We start from the raw sequence: 17,347 nt of genomic DNA on the forward strand, positions 1-17,347 counted from the left end.
TCCCCATCTGAAAAGATTTTTGATTTTACATGTTTTATTACACTAGGCATCTTGCGCATTACGCGCACTTGATTCCTAGGCTCGCCCGCTGCGCGGCTTCGTCCGCCCTGCAGCTTTCCCTGCAGATAGATAGTGGTAGTGGAAGAAAGTCAGATCGTCCAATTGCCACCCTTTGACATCGCCAATGCACGATGTCATCGCCCTCTCAACCCAACCCCCCCACCCCTACCCATGTTTAAATATACAGCATGTATTCAGTAATAGTCTGAAGAACACACACCTCAGTCACACGGCTGTGTCACATGTCAGGCAGCAGCCACACGCGGGGGCGGGGGCGATAAAGATCGGCTAGAGAAAATCAATCGTCATTTCAGCCATTGAGTTGGCAATATACGATCCGATCGCCAATCGGCACAACCCTGATAGATAGATAGATAGATAGATATATAGATAAAGTATACAGTTGTTTATTTTGTTTTATTTTACTTTTTATTTTGTACTATCTATGTATTATTACTTGTACTATCTCCTTGGTTATAATATATATATTTTTTAGAAATATATATATATATATATATTTTCTACATGGTGAGGTTCTCGATAAGCCCTTCCAGGGTTTCTTACCTCTCCAAGCACTGATATGTCTTGTATTTTATTAATTTCCCCTCCAGGTGAAATACACTTGGCATGTATTGTCTTTACAGTGCAAAATCAATAAAATCAAAAAAAATCAGTATGAAACCCATGAGCAAAATAGTCATACATTTTGACATTGTGTTACTATATGAAAATAAATTATGCTCAATTGCTGGGGACCCCTCAAGGACCCCTGGCCCAGGTCTGACCCCACTTTGAGAAACCCGCATCTACGGTAGTTTATCCGTTTTCCGGGGGGGGACTGTTGTCACCCAATGGACATGACATCGATACAATATTCAGAATGATCGTATCCTCTGAAATGTAAAAGGTACATAAGATGGGTAATAATAACCTCATAGAGTTTTACTTTATCACAATAATGTGAGAGTACATGTATGTATTTTACACATAAAGGTGAGCATGAGCATCACCCACAGTATATATCACACACAAAAACAGATTGCATCATTTGGAATCGTCTCTTGGGCCAATAAGCTCTCGGATCAGCTTGAGAGTGTGAGATGAAGATTGGCTGTGGAGTGTTTGTTTAGTTTGCTGTGCTGCACGCTGGCACTTTAGTACACTGTGTGTGATTGGCTGTGGAGTGTTTGTTTAGTTTGCTGTGCTGCACGCTGGCACTTTAGTACACTGTGTGTGATTGGCTGTTGAGTGTTTGTTGGCCCGTGTGTGGAGAACACACAGGGCCTTAGATTCCCATTGGTCGGGAATGACTTTGCTCACCTCTTTGCACGCGGGTCCTGCACCTCTCTGCAGTCTGGTAGGTGGCGGTAATGCACCTCTAAACTGGTTGCCACTTTTGACCTGCCGACTAGCAAATGCCATCAGATCAACCATACAGATTTGAAGGCTGCTGGCAGGGACTTGAAGGTTGTTAATTCTTCTATTCTTCCTCTTCTCGTCTGTTCCAGGGTTGGCCGATTTGGCATTCACTCAACATCAACATTTATATTAATTTACAGACATCTATCATTTTTATTGACCTGCCGACTAGCGAATGCCATCAGATCAACCATACAGATTTGTTGGAATTGGTCCAAAGACATGCTAGCTAGGTAGCAACGTAGCCTTGGATGCCACAACAGAAATAAGGGAGCAGAGACATGATTTTCAAGTATAACACAATGTTGATCAAAATAACGCCTGGGAAACATGGGAATAATTAGGAGGAACATTCTGAAAGTTTGAAATATCGAAATGCATGCTGAATGGTGTAGGCTATGTATTGTATGCCGAATTATTACAGACATCTCATTTTACATATAAGGACTCGAAGTCTGGAGATTTGAAGGCTGCTGGCAGGGACTTGAAGGTTGTTAATTCTTCTATTCTTCCTCTTCTCATCTGTTCCAGGGTTGGTCCATTTGGCATTCACTCAACATCAACATTCATATTAATTTACAGACATCTATCATTTTTATCCAACTGTGCCCATCACCAGACAACAGAGAATGAGCTTGGCTGCATGCAATAGCCTACATTATGTCACATGATTTAGCACATTATACACAACACAATCTTTGGAGGCAATCTGTTTATTAGGATGCAAGCAATAATGAAGCAATCAAATAATATTCTCCGGTAATGAAAATCTACCATTGCACTGACAGATAAATGTTCAAATTCCTCGGCATAGTAAATTCGGCACATAACGTTAATGGAATGGACCTGCAAGTATGCTAACGTTAGCTTAGCGCAAAGTACATTATCTCGGTACATATCTCAACACAAAACACACAGTTTACAATTAAACACCTCATTAACAGTTTTGCTCGCTTATATACAGTGCTATTGTTGTATCAAGGTGCTTGGTGACGTTTTACTGACCTGAAAAGAATAATAATATAGTGTGATTCGGCCGGCCAGTTAACTGTAGCCACTACACAGCTAAGCTAACCAAACAGTGCTCACCATGGTCCAACACATTCAAATAAATAAAAATTGCGGGTCAGAGACGACCACCGCTGACGTCACCTTCGACCACCGCTGCCACCAATGTAACCGAGCATTTTGGGTTCTTTATATATTGTTCATGTGTTGAAATAAGGAGTCAGAGACCGCTTGTTGTTGGAAGCTGCTGCCACTTCTTCTTGGTCAGGGGCGAGAGAGCTAGAGAGAGTGCACCAACAGTCCACTTCCTCTTCTGGACTTCACAATAAGAGTAGACATTAACAGATACAGAACAGTCTGTTACACTAGCAAGCGAAACTACTGTCTGTCTGACCCACTGAGAGTCTGACCACAGACTGTAGAAAGAGACGCAGGATAGCCAAGCGAATGTGATTATCCTCCCTCTTCCCTTCACTGAATCGTGTTAGCCTCCTGTGTTGTTACACTATTCACCAGGATTTTCCTTGATTGACACCATAAAAGAACGATCCTGCACAATTATAGAGCAGACAGGGGCGAATGAAAAATGCTTATTTTCCACATTAAACTCATAAACTAAGCATTTCAATGAATGCTATGCTAATGCTATACAATAAACATTATGTTTTATCCTTCTCTGCATCTCAATCCTCTCCCTCTTCCCACTCAAATTAGCAGCACACGGGCCTATGCCAGGTTTCGACCTGGCCTTGTTTAGTTTGCTTTGCTGCACGCTGGCACTTTAGTACACTGTGTGATTGGCTGTCGAGTGTTTGTTGAGTTTGCTGTGCTGCATGCTGGCACTTTAGTACACTGTATGTGATTGGCTGTCGAGTCTTTGTGGAGTTTGCTGTGCTGCATGCTGGCACTTTAGTACACTGTGTGATTGGCTGTCGAGTGTTTGTTGAGTTTGCTGTGCTGCATGCTGGCACTTTAGTACACTGTATGTGATTGGCTGTCAAGTGTTTGTGGAGTTTGCTGTGCTGCATGCTGGCACTTTAGTACACTGTATGTGATTGGCTGTCGAGTGTTTGTGGAGTTTGCTGTGCTGCATGCTGGCACTTTAGTACACTGTGTGATTGGCTGTCGAGTGTTTGTTGAGTTTGCTGTGCTGCATGCTGGCACTTTAGTACACTGTGTGTGATTGGCTGTCAAGTGTTTGTTGAGTTTGCTGTGCTGCATGCTGGCACTTTAGTACACTGTGTGTGATTGGCTGTCAAGTGTTTGTTTAGTTTTCTGTGCTGCATGCTGGCACTTCTTGTGTGATTAGTGGAGGGTACAATCTATATCTGTGTAATCTCATATGCACTATTGATCAATAAAATGCCCCAAAACTTACTGTTGCACATCTTATCACGGTATTCCGGCTTAGGTGTGTATCCTCATTTGGCCTATTATTTGTCACTTTATGGTACTCCGTTAAGTTAGATAAGTAAAACAGAATAAAGATACAAGACACAGAATACATATTTATTTATATGTTTAGTGTGTAAGATCTGTTTCAAATTGTTTCCTCTTTTTGTCCTATCTTTGGAATGTGTTATCTTACTTGACTGTAGATTTAATGGTATCTTAAGGCCGACCTTTTTCTCTTAGAGTACCGGTACTCCTTTAGTATTTGACCTTAGCCCGATGGCTGCCTTGGTTCTGTGTCATTCCTCTCACGTTAGGAATCTACATACCCACACAGCACCTATGTCCTTATAAGATGATTTGACCGACTGACCCCGGCTGCGGATGTACACAAACTAGACATGATGAAAAAGGAGGCAATTTTCAGTGGAATCCCCAGCTTTTTCATTCAGACCTTTACCATGTCTCAGCTGTCACGCCGAGTCTCTGCTGTTGCTCACAGTCCCAAAGAGCCTAAAAAAAGAAGGAAGAGACATCACTTATGTGACAGTGTTAAAATTGTGCATTGGGGCCAGCCTTTGGGGCCAGTTCTATTGAAGTGAAGGGCATGGGAAGTCCCACTGTAAACCATCATCTGTGTTGTCATCTTGGATTGAAACCAGATTAAAGAGAACACGTTACGTGATGTTGACTGATGCCCTATTCGGTCATTATATGTCATGTAATCTAATCTAAAATAATCTAGCTCTATTTTGGACCAAACGGGCTTGAGTTGAGCTATACCTGTAGCAGCTGCTGGGTCATATTCTGTTTGGAGACCAAAACGTGTATCTTTACATAAAAAAACATCAGTCAACATCATATATTGTGTTTTCTTTAATCTGGTGGAAGCATTTTTCAATCAAAGGTGAAATGACACAGATACGATGGTTTATAGTGGGACTTATCCTGTCCGCCCCGTTCACTTCAATAGAACTGGGCCCAATGCAAAATTTGAACGCTGTGACATGAGTGATGTCTTATCCTTATTTTTTAGGTTCCTGGTACAGTCCAAGGAAGGAAAGCGCAGAGGGGAAGTGAGGCGCGCCTTAGGTGTGATGGAGTGAGATATATACAACTTTTGAGAATGGGTGGAGAAAATGGAGGAAAGAAGAATGTGTTTGGATATCTTCATTGAGGAGCAATGTGAGAGCTCTCATCAGAAGTCCATGTTTTTCTTTGGGTGCATGTGTGTATGTCTTTGGGTGCATGTGTGTATGTCTTTGGGTGCATGTGTGTATGTCTTTGGGTGCATGTGTGTATGTCTTTGGGTGCATGTGTGTATGTCCCTAAATGGTGCATACAGTATGGGTGTCAAATGCAAGTTTGGACCCTTGTCTGTTGCCCCTGCTTTACTGCTTGTGCTTGGCTCTATTCCTGAGCATTCACATCTTAGCCAGGAAAGATGTGAGGGGAAAGACCCATAAAACAACACAAGACTTGTAGACTCAGTGTAACTGATGAGGAATCAAACTGGTCTGTCACTCACATAACAATAATAACTTCCATCGTAATAATAATAAATTGATCTCCAAAATAAAACAACAGTAAATAGAAGCTATGGCAACTGTAAAAACGGCAAAAGAAGAAACATGTAAAAGAATAAAACTGTGCTAAAAAAAACAACTGTAAATGAAAGCAATGGGAACATTGTAAGAGAACAGTAAAATGAAACAAATTAAAATCAAGTCAAAGCACATTTCTGCATAAAACCTACAAGCCAAACGACCATCGAGCCAAAGTGGAATCCCTCCTGGCCAAGAGTGACGTTTGGCTTTTCAAGCATTGGTCATGGCTCTCTCCTGCAAACACTGTCTGTCTGTCTGTCTGTCTGTCTGTCTGTCTGTCTGTCTGTCTGTCTGTCTGTCTGATGAATTCCCAAGCTTCCCTTTAGCCAGATTCAACTGGCCACAAGTCATTCAGGCCTGACTGATGCAACAAGTGCGTCGTTTGATTCTTTTCATTTCCCAGAAGTGATTCAAATGAGAGTGGATTTGATTAAATGCTCAACCAGGTTTCTACTGTGATTTCTTTTCCCAGGAAATGTTGTGTTTGGGGAGCCAATCACAGCCAGCCTTGGGACTGACGGGACACACTATTGGAGCAAGAACTGGGCCAAGGCGGCCTCTTTTGTCACATCACCGCCCCTCAGCCCCGATCCCACCACCCCAGACTATCTGAACACACTGCTGGCCAGGTACGCACCACCCCAGACTATCTGAACACACTGCTGGCCAGGTACGCACCACCCCAGACTATCTGAACACACTGCTGGCCAGGTACGCACCACACCACCACCCCAGACTATCTGAACACACTGCTGGCCAGGTACGCACCACCCCAGACTATCTGAACACACTGCTGGCCAGGTACGCACCACCCCAGACTATCTGAACACACTGCTGGCCAGGTACGCACCACACCACCACCCCAGACTATCTGAACACACTGCTGGCCAGGTACGCACCACACCACCACCCCAGACTATCTGAACACACTGCTGGCCAGGTACGCACCACCCCAGACTATCTGAACACACTGCTGGCCAGGTACGCACCACCCCAGACTATCTGAACACACTGCTGGCCAGGTACGCACCACCCCAGACTATCTGAACACACTGCTGGCCAGGTACGCACCACCCCAGACTATCTGAACACACTGCTGGCCAGGTACGCACCACCCCAGACTATCTGAACACACTGCTGGCCAGGTACGCACCACCCCAGACTATCTGAACACACTGCTGGCCAGGTACGCACCACCCCAGACTATCTGAACACACTGCTGGCCAGGTACGCACCACCCCACCACCCCAGACTATCTGAACACACTGCTGGCCAGGTACGCACCACACCACCACCCCAGACTATCTGAACACACTGCTGGCCAGGTACGCACCACCCCAGACTATCTGAACACACTGCTGGCCAGGTACGCACCACACCACCACCCCAGACTATCTGAACACACTGCTGGCCAGGTACGCACCACACCACCACCCCAGACTATCTGAACACACTGCTGGCCAGGTACGCACCACCCCAGACTATCTGAACACACTGCTGGCCAGGTACGCACCACACTGCCCCCTGCTGCTCAGGCTGCTCACCTGTTTAGCCTTTTCTACTTGTAATCATTTTGACTGTTCATGTTGACTGATCATGTTACTACATATACAGGGTTGCAACGTAGTCACCATTAGGTGATGGTCGTGCACCTTTGTCAACCCAAAATAGGACACTTAAGTGAATGATTTCTGAGTGGTTTATGTCTGCCCTGGTATCTCACTGCCACCCTTTTCACTATCCATGAGTTTGCATCCCTGTACTGTACATATATATCATAAAGCTACTGTATACACACAAAAGTCTTGATTTCTTACTTAAATAGGGATTACTATATGAATATGAAAATGTGCTGTACACGTATAGTATAATATGAATATGAGTACATAATACAGTGCATGTCAGTATTGAAAGCAAAAGATCATCAGTCAAAATTATAATTTTACTGTTATACCCCCAGTTATATATTTAGTGACTCTCTCTTTGTCTCTCTATTTGTACGCCCCCCCCCCCCCCCCCTCCCCCCCCAGTGGAGACCTGAATGTGGTTGGCAGTGCTCACTGTACCTTCAGCGTGTCCCAGAAGGCCATTGGCAAGGATGATTTCACCCAGATCCCTGAGGGGGTGAATGGAGTGGAGGAGAGGATGGCCATCATCTGGGATAAGGCTGTGGTGAGGACTGGCTACATGCTTTTTCTATTCCATTTTCTATATTTTGAAGTGGAATTGGAATATGGAACGCAACATATACAGTATATATGTATGTATGCATCTCTTGCAGTGTTTCCCACAGGATTTTGAGTTGTTGTGGTTGGAGACCACAGACCCCCCAGGGGGGTGCGGGGGCATGCCCCCCTGCGAGATTTTTTTTTTACATTTTAATGTAAAATGCATGAATTTGGTGTACTTTGAGAAAGCACTTAAGAGCAAAATTAAAAGGCTAGATCTATGAAGAACATGTCATCATTACTGTGCTGTGGGTTTACAATGACAAACTAAATTTCTCCCTATAGGTCAGGGATACTCAACTTGCTTTGCCCGGGGGCCACTTTCGTGAAATGATAGAAGGCGAGGGGCCAGTTAATAAACAAACAATATACATTTTTCTGTATCGGATTGTAGGTTTTTGGGGTGTCAGCTGGAGTTTAGGCTGACAATGTTGTGCACACCGGATAGTTAGTTAAGTTAGTTAGGTTAAGTACATACATAAGTGCCTGGGTAGCGAGCAGATGGGGGTATTTGACAATTTAGCATCTAAATCATAGATTATTGAAAGATATTCCATATTCCAGACTGAAATGCTATAACAGAAGTGGAGTATTGGCCAGAATGACATGAACATTTGGACACTTATTCAGTGGGTATCTTGCATGTTGCGTTCAGGTGCACTGTAAAAAAAAAAAAAAAATTGGTCAACATCTTGTTGTGGCGGTCAAAATCCCGTTGTGGTGGTGCGCCATAAATTCCCCTATGTATGGGAAACACTATCTTGTCTTCTCCTTGAAGAAGGAGAGGACTTCGTGACATGAAGATAATAGGCTACTCATTATGGAATATATCAGCGAGGTAATTTCATGTGGCTTAAGACTTCAACCTAGAATAGATAGTAAATTCCGCACTATAAGCCGCACCGGACTATAAGCCGCACCTGCAAAATTGACTGTTTGTTACATATATAAGCCGCACCGGACTATAAGCCGCGGGTGTTTTAATGTTGTTTTTTTTTTTTTTATTTTTTTTTTTATTGTGTTTTAATGTTTAATTACCATATGTAAGGGTTCGTGCACAGAGGGGATTGTCGGGAAAGAGATGGCTGTTTGAGGAAGCTCTTATTTATTAACATTTCAACAAAACAACATAACACAACACCACCTGTGTTTTTTTTTACAGTGCACACAGTGTCCGCGGTGTGGTGAAAAGAGGGCAAGAGAGGAAATTAAAACAGAAGTGGATTTATAGTTAGAAAGAGTGCTAAAGAAGAGAGAATTCCGTTTTTTTTGTTGTTTTTTTTCCTGAAAAAATCCATAGATAAGCCGCACCGTTATATAAGCCGCAGGGGCCAAAAAAGGCCAAAAAACGGGGAAAAAGCCGCGGCTCATAGTCCGGAATTTACGGTACTGCCATATTTAATTCTTTGCTTTTCAGATATTGAGTCACAGATTTATTGTAACTGCTGGTCAATAGTAGCCTGGTAACCAGCCCCAATGAATCCTTCATTCCAAATTAATCCTCATTAGGGTGTGGACACTCTGCTATGCCCTCTGATTCGGTGACATATTTTTCAGCCGCAACTGATTGGTTGCTGTCTGTGTCAATCATCAAACTCTTTGACCAATCGCAGTAGCAAGGCAGGACAACTCCGATGATTCTGCACCAAAGAACTTAAATAGATAAGAACTGACAACTAATGGGTTTTCAGAGTGTCTGGGTAATGCTAACAGGCAGGGGTTGTAGTTTTCAGAGTGTCTGGGTAATGCTAACAGGCAGGGGGTTGTCGTTTTCAACACAGTTGTCAGCCACGCGACGGTGCGACGCTGCCTCTGAAGTGTAGATGTTCTGAAAGTCACGCTGAATAATTTCCCTTAGTGTGTGTGTGGGTGTGTGTGGGGCGCTCCTATGAAGTTGGAGTGTACAATATAATAAAGTATAATAGTATAATAAAGGACGTTGTTGCCCTGCATTTAAGTATTGTAGTGTGGATGTTTTTCTTTAATGACCTGTAAATATTAACCAGCTAAATCCTATCCAGACACAAAATGGGTATAAGACTGTATAAATGGGGCATCTGGGTAGTGTAGAGGGAAAAGCACTCGCCTAGCACTGGCCTCAAGCTTTCACCCAGTGTTTGCAGTGGGTGGAAGTTGGTCTGGTAGAACCAAATGAAATGTGAGTTCATGTGACCAGGCTACAATTGGCCATCTGTGGCTGTGAACCCGGTGGGGTATGAGTCCTGGTCGCTGCACTAGCACCTCCTCTGGTCGGGGGGGGGGGGGGGGGGGGGGGGGGGGGACAGGGAGGACACGGAGGACTAGCGTGATCCTCCCACGTCCCATGTTCTGCCGGTGCAAGTCCTCACTGTCAGGTGAAAATAAGTGGCTGGTGACTGCACATGTATCGGAGGAAGTGTGCTAGTCTATGACTCTCCCCAGATCGGCAGAGGGGGTCTAGCAACGACCGGGACAGCAGGGGGAATTGGCCAAGTACAATTGGGAAGAAAGAAAGAAAGGTCAAAATGTATATAATAAAATATAATAGTATAATAAATTCAGACACAAAAAATTGATATAAGATGGCCTAAAGGAGCCCAATGTAACATTTCTCCAACATCTCACTCCTCCTCTTGCCCATCCTGATCATTTGAAATGTGACCTCTTCTCTTGCTGTACTTCTTTCCCCCAGACTACAGGCAAGATGGACGAGAACATGTTTGTGGCGGTCACCAGCACCAACGCTGCTAAGATCCTCAACCTGTACCCACGCAAGGGCCGGATCGCCGTGGGCTCCGACGCCGACCTGGTCATCTGGGACTCCGACTCCGTCCGCACTGTCACCGCCAAGACGCACAACTCGGTAAGTGTGCAGGTCAAACTTCAGGATCTAAGGTTTGATGACGTATGAGCCACCAGGAGGCTCGTTAAACTACAACGGTGACCGCTAGGGGTGGCCAAAAAAATCGACCCATGTAAGAATCACAATTCTTATCTTCCACGATTCTGAATCGATTCACAACTCCCAAGATTCGATTCCATTCTTTTTTCGTTTATATTTTTTGTATTGCTTTAACTTAGTTTTCTTCACGTCACTGAGAACTGAGAAATACTAAGAAGTTTTTATTTGTGTAAGTTTAGCATGAATAAATGTTACCTTTTGTCTTAGGTTTGCTTTGTGTGCACTGTGTTTACATTAGTGCAATCAGTTGATAAAAGATTGCCAAATAAAAAAATTACATAATCTTATACACTTTATTCTGCTTCCATGCCATAATTTGCTACACTGCCTTTCTTAGCACACAATGGACTGGAGTAGATCCCAAAATAAATATGTAGTGAATCGAGAATCGATCTTGAAGCGGGAATCATTTTGATCAAAAATTGATTTTGAATCCAAATCGTGACCGCAGGAATCAGGATCAAATGGAATCATGAGATACCCAAAAACTCACACCCCTAGTGACCACATACTGGATTTGGATCCAACTCACAACTTTTGGCGCATGTTTTTGCAGTCTCTCGTTCTCTCTCCTCTTCACATTCTCTACCGTCCAGCAGAAAGTCACCATCAAAAGTTCCAAAGTTGAAGCAGTGAGAACCTAACTTGGTATGGGGGATTGAGGTACACTGACTTTTTCTTGAATTAACTTTAAGGCTGTTTCTATTTTAGTTCCAGATTTCACCATGGTATGCCAAGTGGAATTATCACCACATACATTTATTTGTGCAGATGAAATATGATTGGCTGAATATATGAGCCAGGGCCGGAAATCTTTGTGTAAGCGAGTGTGACGGAAAAAAGGAGAGATATAGAGAGGGCTCTCATTTTTAGGGAAATGTCAATGTGTGGTATGTGTGTGTGTGTTTATGTGTGTCTATGCCTCCATGTGTGTAAGTGTGTGTGTGTGTGTGTGTGTGTGTGTGTGTGTGTGCGTGCTTGAGTGAGAGAGAGAGAGAGAGAGAGAGAGATAAGCAGAGAGAGCACATTGTTGACCAGCTTCCAGCGAGCTCTGTTCCTCTGAACGGAAATGAAGTCCCAGTGGATGTTCACTTACTAACATGACTGGCCCTGCGTATCAGCTCTCAGTGTAAAGTAGAGCCTTGCTAAATCCAAAACCCTCCGAAACGGCGGAAGTATGGATTTGTGAAGAATATGGATTATTCAAATATGTTGGATTATCCATTCAAAACCGAAATAAATGTCAGTATGCTTTAGGGATGTCGACGATAACCGTTTAACCAATAATCGACCATTTCTTCGATTATCTTTTTGTTTTGCTAATGTGTTTTTTCTGCTTGTAGATGTCAAAATAAACGCTTTCTAATGAAAAAAATGGTAATTGTTTAATGGGGCACAGACAGTCAAATAGCCCATTTTAATCTTCTCGGTTAACCGACCAATAGTCGGCTAATGACATGAGATCTGACTCCTCTCTTCTTTCCTGTCGTCTCTACAATACTGCATCCAGCAGATCATCCAGCATGATCTGCTCTGCTCTCTCTAGAAAACAACGTGACAGGAAACAGTTCACTTCACGATCTGCTCTGCTCTCTATAGAAAACAACGTGACAGGAAACAGTTCACTTCATGATCTGCTCTGCTCTCTATAGAAAACAATGTGACAGGAAACAGTTCACTTCATGATCTGCTCTGCTCTCTATAGAAAACAATGTGACAGGAAACAGTTCACTTCATGATCTGCTCTGCTCTCTATAGAAAACAATGTGACAGGAAACAGTTCACTTCATGATCTGCTCTGCTCTCTATAGAAAACAACGTGACAGGAAACAGTTCACTTCATGATGTGATCTGCTCTCTATAGAAAACAACGTGACAGGAAACAGTTCACTTCATGATGTGATCTGCTCTCTATAGAAAACAATGTGACAGGAAACAGTTCACTTCATGATCGGCTCTGCTCTCTCTAGAAAACAATGTGACAGGAAACAGTTCACTTCACGATCGGCTCTGCTCTCTCTAGAAAACAATGTGACAGGAAACAGTTCACTTCATGATGTGATCTGCTCTCTCTAGAAAACAACGTGACAGGAAACAGTTCACTTCATGATGTGATCTGCTCTCTCTAGAAAACAACGTGACAGGAAACAGTTCACTTCATGATGTGATCTGCTCTCTCTAGAAAACAACGTGACAGGAAACAGTTCACTTCATGATGTGATCTGCTCTCTCTAGAAAACAATGTGACAGGAAACAGTTCACTTCATGATGTGATCTGCTCTCTCTAGAAAACAACGTGACAGGAAACAGTTCACTTCATGATGTGATCTGCTCTCTCTAGAAAACAACGTGACAGGAAACAGTTCACTTCATGATGTGATCTGCTCTCTCTAGAAAACAACGTGACAGGAAACAGTTCACTTCATGATGTGATCTGCTCTCTCTAGAAAACAATGTGACAGGAAACAGTTCACTTCATGATGTGATCTGCTCTCTCTAGAAAACAACGTGACAGGAAACAGTTCACTTCATGATGTGATCTGCTCTCTCTAGAAAACAACGTGACAGGAAACAGTTCACTTCATGATGTGATCTGCTCTCTCTAGAAAACAATGTGACAGGAAACAGTTCACTTCATGATGTGATCTGCTCTTTCTAGAAAACAACGTGACAGGAAACAGTTCACTTCATGATGTGATCTGCTCTCTATAGAAAACAATGTGACAGGAAACAGTTCACTTCACGATCGGCTCTGCTCTCTCTAGAAAACAATGTGACAGGAAACGGTTCACTTCATGATCATGAGAATGAAACTGAATCTGAGTTCACGTTTATGTATTCCCTCATGGCTCTAACATCTAGGGACCCCTGGATCCTAGTTTGGGAACCACAGGTTTGGATGGCCTTTATCTTTTGCAGTGTCTGGCTAGGGCTGGGCGATATGGCCTCTAAAGAATATCGCAATGTTTTTCGGCTATATCGCGATACACGATATATATCTCGATATTTTTTAAATCTCTCATAAATGCTCAATTTAACCCTTCAGGGTTCATACACATTTTGACCAATGGATTTCCATGACTTTTCCAAAAGTTCTTAACCTGTATTTTATGCACACCTGGGGTGTATCACTCAATAGTCAATACAAAAAATAATTGCTTTTATAGAACCGAAAGCCTAGCTGCTTAGTCTGCAGATAAAACATAAAAAATTAAATTTAGACTCTTATTGGCATGACGGCAACATATAAGCTGTGAATTTTGCATTGGGGCCAGTTCTATAGTGAGGCATGGAAAGCCTCACTGTATACGCCATCATATCTGTGTCGTTTCACTTTTGACTGAAAAATGATGCCTCTAGTCTAGATTAAAGAAAAGACACGTATGTGATGTTGACAATTATGTAGGCTATGTGCGCATTCGTTTTCCTTATAGATCATGACTGCCCTGCAGCTAGCTACGTTAGCTTCACGTTACCTTGCATTTAATGTTAGCGTTAGTTGCTTTTGGAGACAAACCCTGGACGTTTCATTTTGAGTAGGCTAATGCATGAGGTTCTCTATGGTTTACGCCAGCTCTGGGAGTATGAAGTGCTTTAAATGCGGGGATTTTGGTCACAACAAGCTTGTGGAGCGCTGCCTGCTGAACTACTAGGTAGGCCACAACCAGCTAGCTAACGTTAGCCACCAAAACAGCTAACGTTAACGCCAAACAAATCCGCAACTCCTCCCCACGTTTGGTTTAGCGTAACGCCAGCTCAGACTTTCCCCTAATCTCAGAAACCTTGTGGGACATGTATTGCAAATTGCAATAGTGGTTGTTTTGTTATAATTTGAAACTGTCAACAGCCACACTGGGGGCGGCCATGTTTCGCCAGTCTATGGTGCGGACGCGTGATTTTGAATCGCACATAGGTTAAGGACGGGTGTGTCTGACGCGGTTTGACGCGTTTGATGTATCCATGTGATTCCCCTTCCCTTAATTTTTCCCCCCGATTTTTTATCCCATTTTATCCCCCATTAGTGCTCACTTGATTTCTCAATCCTGGTTGCTACTCCATCCTCTGCCGATCTGGGGAGAGCCGAGACTGGCTCCATGCTTCCTCCGAGACATGGGCAGTCAGCCAGCCGCTTCTTTTCACCTGACAGAGGAAGCTTCACCGGTAGGACATAGCACGTGGGAGGTTCACGCTATTCCAACCAGTTCCCCTCCCTCTGAACAGGCGCCCTTAACGACCAGAGGAGGAACCACATTAGCAACCAGGATATTGCATGTTTTTGTGAAGGGGGTTCCTATATGAAGGAAACCCCCGGGAGGCACGGGGAGAACATGCAAACTCCACACAGAAAGGCCCTTTTGCCTTCCCCACCCGGGCGGTGGGCACTCGAGGACATGCGGACGGGCACGCATTCCTTCAGCGTTCACCTTGTCCCCAGGTGGGAATCGAACCCGCGACCTTCGAGCTGTGAGGCGATAGTGCTTACCAATGCACCACCCCTCCCCCTCCCTTTTGAGTGTGACAGAGTCCCTTGAGAGGGAGAGCTGGCAAGAGGAAACGTGAAGCGAGTCATGCCGGCGGCTTAAGTTATAAACAATGCGTGACAATTATACTCGAATGTTCGCGATATAGTCATTTCTACATCTCACGTGGCACAAGCCGCGATACATTGAGTATATTCGATATATCGCCCAGCCCTATGTCTGGCCCAGACTCCCTGTGATGAAACCAAGTCAAACTGACACCCGCAGCTGAGTAGCTGGATGCTACTGTAGCATATCCTGCTAATCTTTCAGGAGCGAGGCTATGAAGGCTTCTGCCAACTTGGAATAAAAATACAGCTGGCCTGTAGACATTTTGCAGCTCTCCTTGTCAGCAGCAGCAACACTGGGAGTGTCAGCAAACATGTCAGCTTGGCTTAAAGTTTGACACAATAGAAGTTCTGTGTCACTGCAGATTGGCTGGTCAGCATAAATAAAGTCTGTTCCCCTACACATGTACACATCCATATGCACATACACACACACTAGGATTGGGCCAATCTGGGAACCCATCGGTTAAACCAAAAAACAATTTTTTTCTCTAAGAGCCGCGTTTCAATGTGGTGCAACAGGAACTCTTGAGGCGCGGTCGGCAGCGGAAGAAAATCCCTTTCTGCTCCCTGCGAGCTCTGCCATTGGCTCCAACCGACCAGCTCTGCCCATTAATGCATTTCTTTTCCGCTCCCTGCGTGTCGCTCTCAAATCCGTCCGTCGCTATGAAACAACAATAACAACTCTAGCTCGTTGCTAGTAGCAAGTAGCAACTTGCTACACGCTGAAAGTGGTAAGTTTTGACTACACACCGGTCACATTCACTTCATTCTGATCAGGTAAAGCGCAGCATGCGTGCGAGCGCTGTTACACCCCTTTTGACGGAGTCTGCGAACAGATTTTCGATGCAAGTCGAAAGTCTGTCTCGAGAGATTAGGCTTGGGCTGATTTTCGATTAATATCGATATTTCCCGAATATCGCAAGTTCTAAAATTGTATTTCAGAGGCTGTTAGCGGTCTCCGTTTTAAAGTCAGAGTGAAGTGTATGGTACCATATGAATCTAGACAACCTAAGCATCCAGTGGTACCAAGCATCTCATACTAGCTTGTCAGGAAGGTGGCTAATATAACGCTCCAAATTTTGGCAAAATTTTGGCAACGGAAAAAACATTTTCAAAAGGTTCCTCTTTTTCACAGCCAAAGGTTGATATCACGCTATTTAAATTTGTATATCACACATTACACACATAATAATGCCCTGGCAGATGAGGGTGCTGCACAGACTCGTCGCTCCGGCAACAGAGGAAGTGTCAGCACAGGAAATTAAGGCATTACCAGCCTAGCGCACTTCCTGTTTACAGAAATCAGTGATGGAAGAGGGGATGGAACTTGGGGAAAACAGCTCACCGGAGGAGTGGAGGAACACTGACACCAGTGAGAAGAAGAGAGGAAAATGGGCATAGCAGACAGAGCAAGACTATAATAAAGAATGCAATACAGATCAGTCTTGCCATTGTTAGCATACAGTATTTGTTAATTCAACCAATTTATACAACCTCATGTTAGATAATGATGGTAGGCACAGTGTAGATAGCAGTGTTTCCTACTCTACGGATTTGTGGTGTACCACTACAACGGGATTTTCCCCCCCTCTCGCAAAACTCCACATTGGCCCGCTCTCATTCTCTCTCTCTCTTAAACACACATGACAGCGGAGTGATGATTGAGTGATATCAGGGCCAATCAGAGGCAGAGTAGAACGGGATAGATCAGAGCCATGTATATAGAAGAGTCGCGACATCTCCATTCACTCCAATGGACCAGTTTTTTACTCTCAAGAGTTCCAGGAAGTAAGGTCCTGGATCAGGGGTGGACTGGGATCATAATTCAGGCCGGGCATTAGATACCAAGCAGGCCAGGCTGATACGGGCCGACGCGCGTGCCGGCGTCCGAAGGGCGGCGGCAAAAAATTTGGGTCGTTTGAAGCCCAATTTGGGCCGTTTGAAGCCCAATTTGGGCCATTTGAAGCCAGATTTGGGCCGTTTGAAGCCCAATTTGGGTCATTTGAAGCCAGATTTGGGCCGTTTGAAGCCCAATTTGGGCCGTTTGAAGCCAGATTTGGGCCGTTTGAAGCCCAATTTGGGCCGAGTCCAATTTTACAAT

General features: G+C 44.1%; 1 protein-coding gene across 5 annotated transcripts in view; it reads left to right on the plus strand.

Annotated features, from left to right (window-relative positions):
* dpysl3 (dihydropyrimidinase like 3) overlaps window positions 1–17,347 on the plus strand; it is a gene marked incomplete at its 5' end in the record, with an annotated part of 181,146 nt that overhangs the window by 116,149 nt on the left and 47,650 nt on the right. For all 5 annotated transcript variants that reach the window (XM_083638675.1, XM_083638676.1, XM_083638677.1 and 2 more), the window contains 3 exons: window positions 5,959–6,115; window positions 7,517–7,658; window positions 10,386–10,556. In XM_083638675.1, the coding sequence (XP_083494801.1) occupies window positions 5,959–6,115; window positions 7,517–7,658; window positions 10,386–10,556 (470 nt within the window). The remainder of the gene's footprint in view (window positions 1–5,958; window positions 6,116–7,516; window positions 7,659–10,385; window positions 10,557–17,347) is intronic.

The sequence above is a fragment of the Poromitra crassiceps genome (assembly GCF_964638095.1).
Source record: "Poromitra crassiceps genome assembly, chromosome: 1".
Lineage (NCBI taxonomy): Eukaryota > Metazoa > Chordata > Actinopteri > Beryciformes > Melamphaidae > Poromitra > Poromitra crassiceps.